The 14,093-nt window shown below is 37.2% G+C and overlaps 1 protein-coding gene across 2 annotated transcripts in view; it reads left to right on the top strand.

The window, feature by feature from the left end:
- Positions 1–6,980, top strand: part of vps8 (VPS8 subunit of CORVET complex) — a 183,869-nt gene extending 176,889 nt beyond the window's left edge. The window contains exon 45 of one of the 2 annotated variants that reach the window (XM_079851756.1): positions 6,757–6,980. In XM_079851756.1, the coding sequence (XP_079707882.1) occupies positions 6,757–6,900 (144 nt within the window). In that variant the 3' untranslated portion in view covers positions 6,901–6,980. The remainder of the gene's footprint in view (positions 1–6,756) is intronic. The other variant, XM_079851757.1, reaches the window with a different exon arrangement.
- Positions 6,981–14,093: the final 7,113 nt, after the last annotated feature.

The raw sequence follows: 14,093 nt of genomic DNA, 5'->3' as shown, positions 1-14,093 counted from the left end.
TCCGCGTGACGTAAAAATCGTCATCAGGGGTGCGCGCGGAGGCTCGTTGCGGACAGCCGCGTGCCTCCCATTTTTTGTGACCGCGCGGACAAAAGGGCGCGCGTTCATTAGGAAAGAGATGGAAATAACATGGACGCCGAATTTGAAAAAACGGAAAACGCGTGCATGCTAGAAATAGAACCAATGCCTTTTTCACGCAAGCCTGTTGGAGGCGTTTCCAGGCAAAATAGAATAGGAAAAGATGTTTGTATGTAATTTTGACACGAATACATATTAATAAATGTCATTTTGATGTTTTAAAGTGTCTAGGTTTTGACATAAATGCAAATATAAACTATAAATATAAAAAATATTATCGATTATACTGTCCAGACCGATCTACTGCGCATGCGTTGAACGCGTTCACCGAGCGGACCTCAGCAGAAAGTATAAATACAAGTAGTCCGCGTCCGAGCTGTGCGCAGCTGTCGTGTACGCGTCCAAACTGGAGTATAACAGAGGCTTTAAAGGGATACTCCACCGTTTTTTCATATTAAACTGTTATTCCCTTAACTAAGACGAGTTGATACATACCTCTCTCATCTCAGTGCGTGCACTTAATCGCTCTAGCACGCGGTGACACTTTGAAAGCACTTAACTTACCCCAGTATAGGGGTGGAGCCGAACCCGAATACGGTATTCGGAAAGGCACAAATAATGTGTTTTTTACGAATACTTATTTCGAACAAATACTTCAAAAATATTTGTATTCGGGAACAAGAAAAACTTTATTTCAAAAAGCTGCGTTTCCTGACCGGCGGTGCTGCTGATGTGGTGGCTGTAAATCCACTTGTTGATAAGAAAGGAGGAAAGAGCCACAAATGGAAATATTTTGGATTAGGCTAATGTCACGTCACACGGGGCCGTTCCATAGACTGTAAAAAAAGATGGACGACGCCCCTTCGCTCTCTTCCATTGATGAGAACTGAAGCCGCCAGTGTCCCGATATGGCGCTGACATATTGGAACTTGAGTCTGCGCAGTAGCGATCTCGGGACCAGACCTGCGCAGTAGTGAGCAGGAAATAAAGCCGCGAAATCAACGCTCCGCCCTCACTCTCGCAGAACGCACTCAGAGAGAATGGATTCTGCACACTTTTTTAAAAATTGATTGCAGTACGACAAGAGGCTTGTTAAAATAAAGTAAATACAATCTCCTCAGTCCTCCGAAGATCCCGAAAAAATGTCCGTTGGTGCTTCAGTGACTACTTCGCTCAGAGAACCTGTCAATCACAGCTGTCAATCATGACGTTACACCACCGCATCACGTAACTAACTAAAAAACAACTTATTTTTGAAACAGACACTTGAACTTACATCAGCGTGATAAAAACGACAGCAAATTAAAGAAACCACCTTTGGAAAAAAAGATATTTGAAGTGTAATGTAATTGTTTAGTTGGTCTCACGTCCCATTGAATAACACAGGGAGGCGGGGCTTATACTAGGACCAGTCACCGGGGGGCGATCGAGACGTTTTGGCTTCACTTTTCAGGGCTTGTGCGGCACGCTTGGGCCGTTCACATAGCGCGTTTTGCGCATGCAGATTTCAAATGAGCGGCGCGATTGCATAGCAACGACAGACGCCACCAGAGAGCAAGCGCTTGTGGAAAGCGGTGCGAACTGCGCTCTCCATGATGACGAGGAAGTATCAGCAAAGAATTTATTGATTTCTAGCCCTTGCATTAGCTTTATATTTATGGAGATGAGAAATGAAATAAAAAGCCGTCATTATGTTATTAATATCAGTCCGTCAGAAAAGCAGTTCTAGGCTTATTCTTGGCTGGATAACTCTTAGCAGGTTTAAAAAGCCCTTTTAAAATTAAATATGAATGCAGTTTTGGATTAAATAAAAGTACAGTCAATTCAAATAAAACACGTTTTATCTCCTGTATAGTTTGGTAACGCTACAATAAGATACCATGCATTAACATTACTTAATGCGCATCTAACATCAACACATTGAGTGAACAATATATTTTTACAACATTAATTAATGTTTGTGAATGTTATTTAATACAAACACTTGATTGGTCATGTTTGTTCACTTCATTCATTGTGCATTAAATAATGTTAACGTAAATAATGTTAACTTTTGATTTTAAAAATGTATTTTTAAATTAACCCCAAGGAGAATAATTGCGACAGTATAACTACTGTTTATTGTTAGGTCATTTTATCTAACAAATGGAATCTTATTGTAAAGTGTTTTTAATACTACAGTTTCCATCTTTGTAACCGTGATATACACTTTAATATATGTAAACTTAATCTAAATTAAGCTTTGGTACGGAAATTGGTACCGAGAACCGTGGATTTTCACTGGTAGGCTATTGGTACCGAATACTGAAATTTTGGCACCGTGACAACACTAGTAGCTCTGTTAGCTCGGTAATTTAGACAAGGCTGTTGACAGAGTAACGTTAACATAGGTAATGGCTGTTATGTTTTTTTTTTTCTTTTCAATGACGTTCCTTGTTACATGTTCATTGCTGGATTTAAGGAAAAACATCAACCAATATTGCATATCCATAATTATTATAATGGATATAATTAAAGAATACTTACACTATAACGTAAATTAGAAGTGTAACGCAAAAAAATGGATTTTTACACCTATTTAGAATTTTACTCGAATACAAATACAAATACTTTTCCCCCCTCAACAAATACAAATACAGATACAAATACCGGCTGCTTTGCACACCCCTACCCCAGTATATTCAATGGTATCTAGCAGCAATGAATTTAGAAGTTACCAAACACATCAACGTTTTCCCTATTTAAAAACAGTTACACGAGTAGTTATACGACCAAGTATGATGACACAAAATAAAACGTGGCGCTTTTCTAAGCGGGTTAAAAAGGATAACTATAATGTATGGCGGAATAGCACTTTTGGAAGTACTTCGACTCGGCGCAGTAAAAAGTCACGCCTGATCTTCTTCCCACTACTAACCCACTAGGAAGAGGATCAGGCGTGACTTTTTACTGCGCCGAGTCGAAGTACTTCCAAAAGTGCTATTCCGCCATACATTATAGTTATCCCGCCACGTTTTATTTTGTGTCACCATACTTGGTCGTATAACCACGCGCTAGAGCGATTAAGTGCACGCACTGAGATGAGAGAGGTATGTATCAACTCGTCTTAGTTAAGGGAATAACATAGTTTAATATGAAAAAACGGTGGAGTATCCCTTTAAACTATAACAAATACTTGTGTCTGACTTGTCTCAGTCGTTACAAACATTTTGGTTGAATGTACTTTCAATGAAACTGAAATTTCTCAGGTTTCATTAAAAATATCTTAATTTCTATTTGATGTAAATTATGTCAGATTTTCAATTTTGAGTGAATTATCTGAACTGTTGTTATTTTCTCATTTAAAATCATCCCATGGTCCCCCTAAATCAAGCATCACCCTTACATTTCTGTAGAAGTGAGGGCACATGAGGGAGCATAGTGATTTTGTTTTTTTGTTTTCTCTCATGCCTTCATCCCAGGGCCAAATATGATGTCTCGTCAAACCAGACACTTGATGAGAGAGAAAGTCTACCTGTCCTGCAGCATAATAATAATCATTATGAACACACAAAGATTACAAATGATCTCCCTCACACTAGAATACAAAATTCTAGAATACTTCACAAGTGTGATTGATTGATTGATTATTTATTTTATTTATTTATTTCTGTCTTGTCCACCTGTCTCTGTCTGTCTGTCACAGATTTATTGTTAGAAAATGTTGTACAACAAAGAATTTTCAAAGAAATATGAATTGCTATATTTCAGACCCCTTGCAAGTTTTTTTATTTTTTTTTTATTTCCTTTGTACTCGGCCTCCAGTAATATCAACAGCTCGATATCTATGTGAAATGCCGGTTCTGGAAAATTGCTTGCTTTGTCACACTTCACCCTTATCCATGTATGGAATTTACAGTAGGCACACACAGCATTGTATTTGTCCTTTTTCATATTCAACACTTTGAGAGCTCTCCACCACTGTTATAAAATAATACACCATAGTTTTCTCACAAAGGCGTACTTTTCATACAGCGCCTCCATATATGACTCAACCTGAAACGCCATCACAAGCTAGCGCATTCAGAAGTACAACACATGAATACACATACAGATATGTTGTGGTGTCTCTTTCTTATAGAAGCAACTATTTCCTCCTTAAACAAACAGACAAACAAACATGTCTATATGTTTATCCTATCCACCTTATTCCTGACGACCTTACTGCGTTTTGAATTATGGGTGGCACTTCCGGTTTTTTGGAACTTCTATTCAAAAAGGCTGAAACGAATCATTTCAAATCATAAGGTTGCCCTACAAATAAAGCTGATCCGTCAGTTTGACTGGATGAGCTGTCAATTTTCCTTCATGATTCATTTTCAGACATCATGAGAATAACGTTATACTTGGTATTTTTACGTGACATGTTATAACAAGAATATATATGACAAGAGCTCTTTTCAGTCGCTGCTTTCTTTTCCTCGTGATTATTTTCTTTTTTCCCTTTGCAATCCGCTGTAAAAGTATGAAAAAGGACAACATATACTGCACATTGTGGTCTCCCGAATTTAATTTATGATATATTATTAATATAAATTATTATTTTTATTAATAATTCACTGGAATGCACAAAGAATCTCTCGTTATTCTCCTCAAATCCTCACATCTCTTCCCAGGTTTGTTTTCACAGGTAAATGCAATTTATATTCTGTCAAAATGACAGAAAATGACAAATAGTATCACGTAATGCTAAAGTTAATGAACATTTTTGATTAAGGCAATATAAGTTACATAATCCAGATATACAGTATATTACTACAGTGATAGTTAACCCGTCCGTTATTGCTGTGGAAAGACTCGCGCTTTTGGGGTTATTTGGTCTGTTGAAATACCTTGTTGATGCTTTTACACTTTTAAATTTCCTTTTAATGTTCAATGGTTGAAGGGTGAGTTAATGTCATCTCATTGTGACTCTTTTTTAACATATTACGTTCATAGAGCGAGCCTTTTCACTGATAGTTTACAGCTTAACGGAAGTTACACCCATAATTCACGCAAAGCGTCATGGGACGTAGGAATAAGGTGGATAGCTGTAGTAAAAACTGAAAATGAAGTATCTAATGCTAGGCTCTTCCACAGAGTGGAAAATTGCTCATAGTAAGGTATGATCGAGAGAGAGAGACTGTTGCTGGAATTAGATGTGTCCAGACTTCATACTCTGTGATTAGCCTGTTTGCTAACAGTATGGGGGTTGTGATTAGCCACTGACATGCTTTCTGTGTCTGTGTTTGCTTTTATCCCTGTCACTCTCCGAGGCCTTCGCTTAGCAGGTGTCCGGTTGAGATAGGGAAACGAAAGAAAAAAGAAATAGAACTAGGGCTTATAAATGGTAGTCTGTTTTAAAGACTGCTAATAAACAGCAGAAGAAAGACAGTAAAAGAGTGAAATGAAATTAGTTTATGGCTGAAAAGTTGGTTTGTCCACATGAAAAGAAAAGGAATGATTCGAGTGGGAGTGGATGGGAGTGAGGAAAGGGAAATATGAGTGAGATCAGAGAGGGAAGGAGAAGGTAAAGTTGCAAAGGAGGTCTTCAAAGTGAAGCTGGAGAGAGAGGGATAGATTATGCCGTTTGATTCATGCAGTTTGGTTAAATGCTCATTGATTGCTCTGGCCATAACGAGGTCCCTGCTGAAAATACACATGGCCTGTACTGCTAATGAGTGGGGGGTTTGGTGGTGGGAGTCTGCATTTAGGTCTTTTACACTGTTCTGTATTTCTCACTGTGTGGTGGAACCCATTTTACTTCATAACTTCAACTAAACATATCACCAACACCAACAGATTGATTCAGTTGTCAATAGATAAATAAAAGGTTAATTGGCATGAAGTGCTGTATGAAATTCGTGGTAAAGGGATACTTCAACCAAAAATGCATTTACTCATCCTCATGTCATTCCAAATCTGTATGACTTTCTTTCTTCTGTGGAACATGAAGATATTTTAAAGAATGTTGATTTGGTGAACATTTACAATGAAATATTAAATTCTAAGAATTTAAAACAGCTTTGGAATGACATGAAGGTGACAAAATGTTCCTTTTTGGGTGAATGCCGGGTGTAATGGGGCAATAAACCCTACATTTTAAGATGTTGACCTTGTACTCCGCAAACAAAATCAAAAAATGACCAAACCTTAGCAGTCGTGTGCAGATATATTGTGTTAAAAAAATAGTAAATAAATAAATAAATGTTTTTATTAGAGGGCCGCAGAATAACTCTCACTCGTTTATCTCTAAAAGGGAAAGCACATTGAGACACAGTAAAAAGCTTTTAACACACTTCATTTGTTAAAATGTGATCATGTGGCTTTTATGGCTTCAATGTGGCTATGGCAGCATAATGCAAGATTTGCTCAGGTCTTTTTTTTCTCCAAATGTTTCTATGCACTGACTGTGCTGTCTTACTCAATATTAAGGAAAATGTTTTGATAATAATAATAATTAATATTAATATTATTGTATTAATTACTATATATTAATATTGTATACATTTAAAATATAAAATATCATTATTATTATTGTTGTTGATTTTTGTTGTTATTGTAATTAATTACTATTTGAACTATTATTTGAATTATTATTAATTGTTTTTCTACCTTTGCCCTGCCACACTTTTCATTTCCGTTTTCTTTGTTTTTCAGCTTGCCGTTCTGACAGAACTCACCCATTCTCATGGCAATGAGAGGGCCGGTCTGTCGAATCCTGCCCCTCCAGGAACAGGAAGTATTTATCACAGCGAGAACTTCCAGTTAAAGCTTTCTCCACCACCACTGGTGGAAGAGTAGATGACTCCGCCCACTGTTACAAACCTTAATAAAGCACTACCATGTCTGTACAGAACTCATGTTTGTGATTTTATGTTTTAACAAACTAGCAAATGCTTAGCAATGACACTACACTTCTCAAGTTCTTGCAGTGTCAAATTAGATGATATAAATTAATATCATAATAAAAATAATAAAAATGAATAATAAAATTATTTTATTGAATAATAAAAATGTGACACCACATCTGTAATATACTAAAGTAAATCTGTTGGTATTTGCTAGAATCCATGATACCATGTATCTGAATAAGATGTCCAGGACCTCCAGCAAAAAAATAGACCCACAACATTAAAGATCCAGCAGTATATTAACCGTGGGCATGGGGTATTTTTTATCCCTGTTTGCACCAAACCCATCTTGTGGGTTTGCTGCCAAAAAGCTTTTTTCGTTGTTGTTTGTTTCATCTGTCCATAGTCAGGTCCCTTCTGAAGTTCCAGTCGTGTCTGACTACTAAATATGCTGCAGTTTGTTTTTGGATGAGCGAGGAGGATTTTTCTTGAAACCCTTCCAAACAATGTAGGTGCTGTTTGATAAAACTTTGTAGGCTTTCTGACCCCAAGATTCAACTAAACTCTGCAATTCTCCATCTGTGATTATTGGAGAGTCTTTGGCCACTCAAACTTTCCTCCTCACTGTGCATTAAGACAATATAGACACACGTCCTCTTCCTGGCAGATTCGTAACATCTTTAGTTGATTGGAACTTCTTAATTATTGCCCTGATGGTCAAAATGGGAATGTTCAATGCTTTAGCTATTTTCTTACAGCCACTTTCTATTTTGTGAAGCTCAACAATCTTTTGCTGAACATCAGAACTACAACCCCAAATCAGAAAAAGTTGGGACACTGTACAAATTGTGAATAAAAACAGAATGCAATGATGTGGAAGTTTCAAATTTCAATATTTTATTCAGAATACAACATAGATGACATATCAAATGTTTAAACTGAGAAAATGTATCATTTTAAGGGTAAAATAAGTTGATTTTAAATTTCATGGCATCAACACATCTCAAAATAGTTGGGACAAGGCCATGTTTCCCACTGTGTGGCATCCCCTCTTCTTTTTATAACAGTCTGCAAACGTCTGGGGACTGAGGAGACAAGTTGCTCAAGTTTAGGAATAGGAATGTTGTCCCATTCTTGTCTAATACAGGCTTCTAGTTGCTCAACTGTCTTAGGTCTTCTTTGTTGCATCTTCCTCTTTATGATGCACCAAATGTTTTCTATGGGTGAAAGATCTGGACTGCAGGCTGGCCATTTCAGTACCCGGATCCTTCTTCTACGCAGCCATGATATTGTAATTGATGCAGTATGTGGTCTGGCATTGTCATGTTGGAAAATGCAAGGTCTTCCCTGAAAGAGACGACATCTGGATGGGAGCATATGTTGTTCTAGAACTTGGATATACCTTTCAGCATTGATGGTGCCTTTCCAGATGTGTAAGCTGCCCATGCCACACGCACTCATGCAACCCCATACCATCAGAGATGCAGGCTTCTGAACTGAGCGCTGATAACAACTTGGGTTGTCCTTGTCCTCTTTAGTCTGGATGACATGGCGTCCCAGTTTTCCAAAAAGAACTTCAAATTTTGATTCGTCTGACCACAGAACAGTTTTCCACTTTGCCACAGTCCATTTTTAATGAGCCTTGGCCCAGAGAAAATGCCTGCGCTTCTAGATCCTGTTTAGATATGGCTTCTTTTTTGACCTATAGAGTTTTAGCTGGCAACGGCGAATGGCACGGTGGATTGTGTTCACCGACAATGTTTTCTGGAAGTATTCCTGAGCCCATGTTGTGATTTCCATTACAGTAGCATTCCTGTATGTGATGCAGTGCCGTCTAAGGGCCCGAAGATCACGGGCATCCAGTATGGTTTTCCGGCCTTGACCCTTACGCACAGAGATTGTTCCAGATTCTCTGAATCTTTGGATGATATTATGCACTGTAGATGATGATAACTTCAAACTCTTTGCAATTTTTCTCTGAGAAACTCCTTTCTGATATTGCTCCACTATTTTTCGCCACAGCATTGGGGGAATTGGTGATCCTCTGTCCATCTTGACTTCTGAGAGACACTGCCACTCTGAGAGGCTCTTTTTATACCCAATCATGTTGCCAATTGACCTAATAAGTTGCAAATTGGTCCTCCAGCTGTTCCTTATATGTACATTTAACTTTTCCGGCCTCTTATTGCTACCTGTCCCAACTTTTTTGGAATGTGTAGCTCTCATGAAATCCAAAATGAGCCAATATTTGGCATGATATTTCAAAATGTCTCACTTTCAACATTTGATATGTTATCTATATTCTATTGTGAATAAAATATAAGTTTATGAGATTTGTAAATTATTCCATTCCTTTTTTACTCACAATTTGTGCAGTGTCCCAACTTTTTCTGATTTGGGGTTGTATATTCTTTGGTTTTACCTATTGTGATGGAGGATTAAGGGAATTTGGCCTTAGTGTTTCCTCATATTTATGCTCATGTGAAACAAAGAAGTCATAGCTGGACAAATTCATGTTCTTACTGTAGTCACCCTGGTGTGCTAAAAAAATGTAAACATTAATGGTAATATAATTTTACTCTCAAAAAAATTCTAGGGGTGCCAATAATTGTGGCCAACGTGTTTTGGGAGAATGTACTTTTAACCCCACATTCAATTATTTGATGACAATGAAACAGCAGTTGTTCTTTTCTTTTACCTCTCTTTAGAAGTGTACAAAACATGGACTATGGTTAAGGAGGCACCAACAATCCGCTCAGCGATCCTGATGGTCCATTGTGTCCTTTTTTGTCAAATTTGGTCGTTGAATAAAACCAGATAATATTCACTATCAAGTAAGCAGGTTGAACATTCTCATCTGGCGAACAAAGTGCATCTACATCAGTATCATTGATTCCAATATACAGTTACTTGCACAGGAAACAGTTAGATGTGTGTGCTAGAGACCAGATACACAGAGTTCTTTAAGCAATAAAGAGTTTGCGTTGTTCCCCTACAGCCTCTGAGATAGGATTGTTCTCTCTTCAAAAGCTCATTTCAGTGTCCTAAACAGTGTAAGGCACAGAGATGCACAGCAAACACTGCCCTGTTGATGCAGCTGTGAGTGCATTTTGTGTAGATACATTGATAGTTATAGTGTCTTCCTGTTGGTTCCCATCAATTAGCACAGGAGATGGCAACCAACACGGCCACATCAAGAACGCCTCTTGAAGTAAGGACTGCAAGTTATGTTTCCACCTACACTTCTATACATACAGCATTAATGTTCCCTAAGCTGTTCAGCAGCAGCATGACTGCTTCCACCTCACTTTCCACATTTAATACACACGTACGCACTTTGAACACCCTGGATAAAAGGCTATTTCTAAGTGTGCCGGTGAGCGTTTATATGTGTGGGCAGCGGAAGAGAGCGAATCAAAAGGATGGAGTGTTTTTCGATGACGGCTTTAAATCCCTCTGATTGTGCTGAGCCTCGACCTGTGTCTCTAAAGTGCTGCGGGAAACCTGACAAATGTGCATTCGGGGCAAGAAATTATTATTACGGGTCATTCGTGAAAAGTTTTCCAAAGTGACCTTTCATACTCTCAGTTGCGCGTTATGAGGTTAACCATTTTTAAAGCATTTCTGAGGTGTAATGTGTTTAATTATTTAATTTAAATAAAATAGTCCTGTTTTTTCTGTACAGTATATGCCAACTATGCATGGATGCTATGCCTGCCACATTAAGATGTTTGATGCATAATAGTGTAATCTCACTGAATCATAAATATTGAAGCCTTTTAAAAGAGCACATCCTCATTACCACTACAAAAAGAAAGCTATGCTGTTAAAAACTCTTGTTTATTCCAGCAAGACATGTTTCATGAGCCTTTTTCTTTTAAAAGATATCCTTTACTCTGTAAAGCACAGAGAGAGAGAGGAATAGAGAAGAACTGGCATCATATTGCACTGTATTGATCTGGTTTTGAGGAGAGTACTTCATAAATATAAAAAAATAAACGGTTGGACACAAAATCAAGTGCAGAGAGCTGTGAAGTGCAGTGTTGGTGTTTCTTTTAAAAAAAGCATTAAGCAGACTTTGCTTCAAGTGGAGTCTTTCAATGGCGTATTTTTCAAAAGCAATTTGCTGACTTTCCATTCCTCTGTTGTTGTTGTTTTGTTTGTTTTTTTTGCCTTAAATGGGAATACATAATGTTCTGTGGATGTTGCCATGGCATGGATTTTGATGTAAAAAGCAAGGGATTTGTAATATTACTTTCCCTTTAATTGAGCCTGAATCAGTGAGGAATATTAAAAGCTGTTTAACCCTTCTTAAAATGCAATGGGTGTCATCAAGATTCCCAAGTGGACAAACACAACGCCTGAGTGAGGTTGAGATCTCTGCAGTGCTTTTGAATTATTATTGCTGCACATGAGACTATACAGTTCATTTTCACAGACTTGGCAAGGTGTTTGATGCTAACACCACAAAATAGGAGATACATTTTAATAGAATGCTAAAAAAAAAAATGTAATCAGTATTTGAGTGCATCTGCAAACAGGGCCTAATCTACATGAGGTGGACTAGGTTTATAATCACAAATGTGACTAAAAAAGACATTGTCGCCAGTAGGCCTATATATATATATAGCATTGAAAATATTATATTTTTTGTTACGCTTTATTTTAAGATGTCCTTGTTACAGTGTAATAATATAATTAAGTACTGAGTCATTTTAACTAACTAAAACTACTCAAGGGCTTTGAGAAGGGTTTGTTTTGGTGTTAGTTGCTTGCAATTATGGATAAGTTACTGTTATTTCATGTAATGTAACAAAGACACCACTAGTGTTACTGTATGTTTTTTTGTTTTGTTTTTAAACCTGGGAGTGTAGTATTTTTTATTTTATTTTTAAAGGGAAAAAATGAAATTTATGACTTAAATTTATTATTTCTTTGGTGATGATTTATCATAATAATTATATGTAATAGAATAGTAACAATGCCAAAAACAGCATTTTCACTAGTGCCTTCAGTCCTTCAGAGCCAGTGAATATTCTGGGTCAAAATCATTTGGACTCTTAAGCCACACTTAAAAATCTATAAACATATAAATGGAATAAGAATGGGACATCTTTGGCATGTGCTGTATAAGATTGAACACTGGCAGTTGCTAGGTTACACTGGTGCCAAGGAAGGAAGATCAAGGCAGGCCAGCTGTTATACGAGCTGAAAGGATGAAGGGCTTCATGCTGCCTATAGTCACATACATCCTCAGAATTCCATCACTCCATCATGAGAAACAAATCGAGTGTATCATGGAACAAATGTCCTGCAAAGTCTTCAATACATCGTGATGTAAGTTTTACTAAACTGTACCTTAAGACTAACATGTTTTTATTGCTGTGAGAGGTATATTTGGCATTTTTATTCAATTTGCACTTTTATTTGGTTGAATGTTAACTTTTGGTTGTATGGCCTTGTTTGGTTGGCTGTCTTCTTTTTTTCTTTTTTTGGAAAGACTTTATTATAGAATGTAATAATGGATGATATTGTCAGGGTTATGTTCTGTTTTCATGGACTTTTATTTTATCATGTTGTGTCCCTGTGTTCTGTTTGCTTTGTTCTCTGTGTTTCCTCTTATATTGATTGTGTGCCTGATTTTTCACCTGTGTCTAGTTTAGATTTTCTCGTGTATTGGTGCATTAACGCCATGTCGTAATTACAGTAAATAAAGCTCATACCGGCTTTCGAATCGCTCTCGCGGTATTTTGATGTCGTTCACCGATCGCTCTGCACAGCAGTGGTCAGGTGGTACAGTCGTAGCTCTCAGAAAATTACAAGTTTACACGTAATTACAAGTTCTACAAGCATGTGAAGGGTTTTTACAGTAGTCTACACAATATTTACGGTAATTACGACATGGCGTAAACTCAAATATATACAGCACTGAGTTTCTGTTGTCCCTGGTCGATTCTCGTCAATGTATAGTGTTTTGATAGATGTTTCTTATGTGACAACTGTTTATCCTGTTTTTCTTGTGTTTGTACACTAGCTTTCTCCTGTGGACTCTTTGTTTTGTTTATTAAAGACATTTTTTTTAAGTATTTTTTTAGTATATTTAGTATTTTAAAGTATTTTTAACGATTTAAAGTATTTTCATGCGTGTGACCTACCAGCACCAGGCAATTATATAGGCTACTATAAAATCATTTTATAAAATAATATCAGATATATAAATACAAAGACAAAAACCTTGCAGTGGTGCACTTTTTTCACTGAATTTGTTGTCCTAATTAAATATCTGAAAATATACTTGTGACAGTCTTACCATAAATATTTATGTACTTTTTTTGTTGTAATTTGCTGTGGTTGAAGCTAAACTGATATGTGTGATAATTTAGTATTATTTTATTTTTTACAGATGCAGACTTTTTACAGATGCAGCCTTTGTGCTTTTTGGTTGCCAAATCGCACAGTATAATATCACATAGTCCCGTATAGACTGAAACTATTCAGAATTGAATGCATTTGAATAATTTTTGAATAGGCATCAATACAAAAAACTCTGAAGTCAAGTCACCTTTATTTCTATAGAGCTTTATACAAAGCAGATTGTTTCAAAGTAGCTTTACAGTGATAAATGATTCAATGTTGCAGCTGTACAGCAGCTCTAAAAGAAAATAGTGTCATTGTTGATGTTGAGCCGAAGTCAGTTCAGTGTTGATTCAGTTCCTTTGTAAAGATTATTAAATTAGTTAATTTCAAGTATAAAGCAGTTCTGCAGAAAACGGTGATGCCATTGTCCTGTCACAATTCTGCAAGAGATAGGACCCAGACGCAAATGACTGAAGACTTGAGACAACAGGGAGAGTGAAGCGTGAACCACAGTTCAAACAGTAGGGCAGGGCAGGCGACACGCAGGATGGGTGATGTTGTAGATTTTCCCTAAACCTATACCTGTGGTGTCTCCGATCGACACTCAATAAATTTACCTGGGGCATCTACAGTTGACACTTAACTCTGGCTCTGCGTCTACAGTCGACAACTGGCTTTGAGTTCCTTACCCTAACTTGCTGCGCAGCAATAATTAACAGACAGACTTCAGCAAATGTCCTTTAAATGCTTTAATCACGGCCAGGAGAGTTCTCGAGCAGTTTCTCA

This window comes from Squalius cephalus, assembly GCF_949319135.1.
Source record: "Squalius cephalus genome assembly, chromosome: 2".
Classification (NCBI taxonomy): domain Eukaryota; kingdom Metazoa; phylum Chordata; class Actinopteri; order Cypriniformes; family Leuciscidae; genus Squalius; species Squalius cephalus.
Note: the sequence above shows the minus strand (reverse complement) of the source record. Positions and strands in the feature narration are given on the sequence as shown.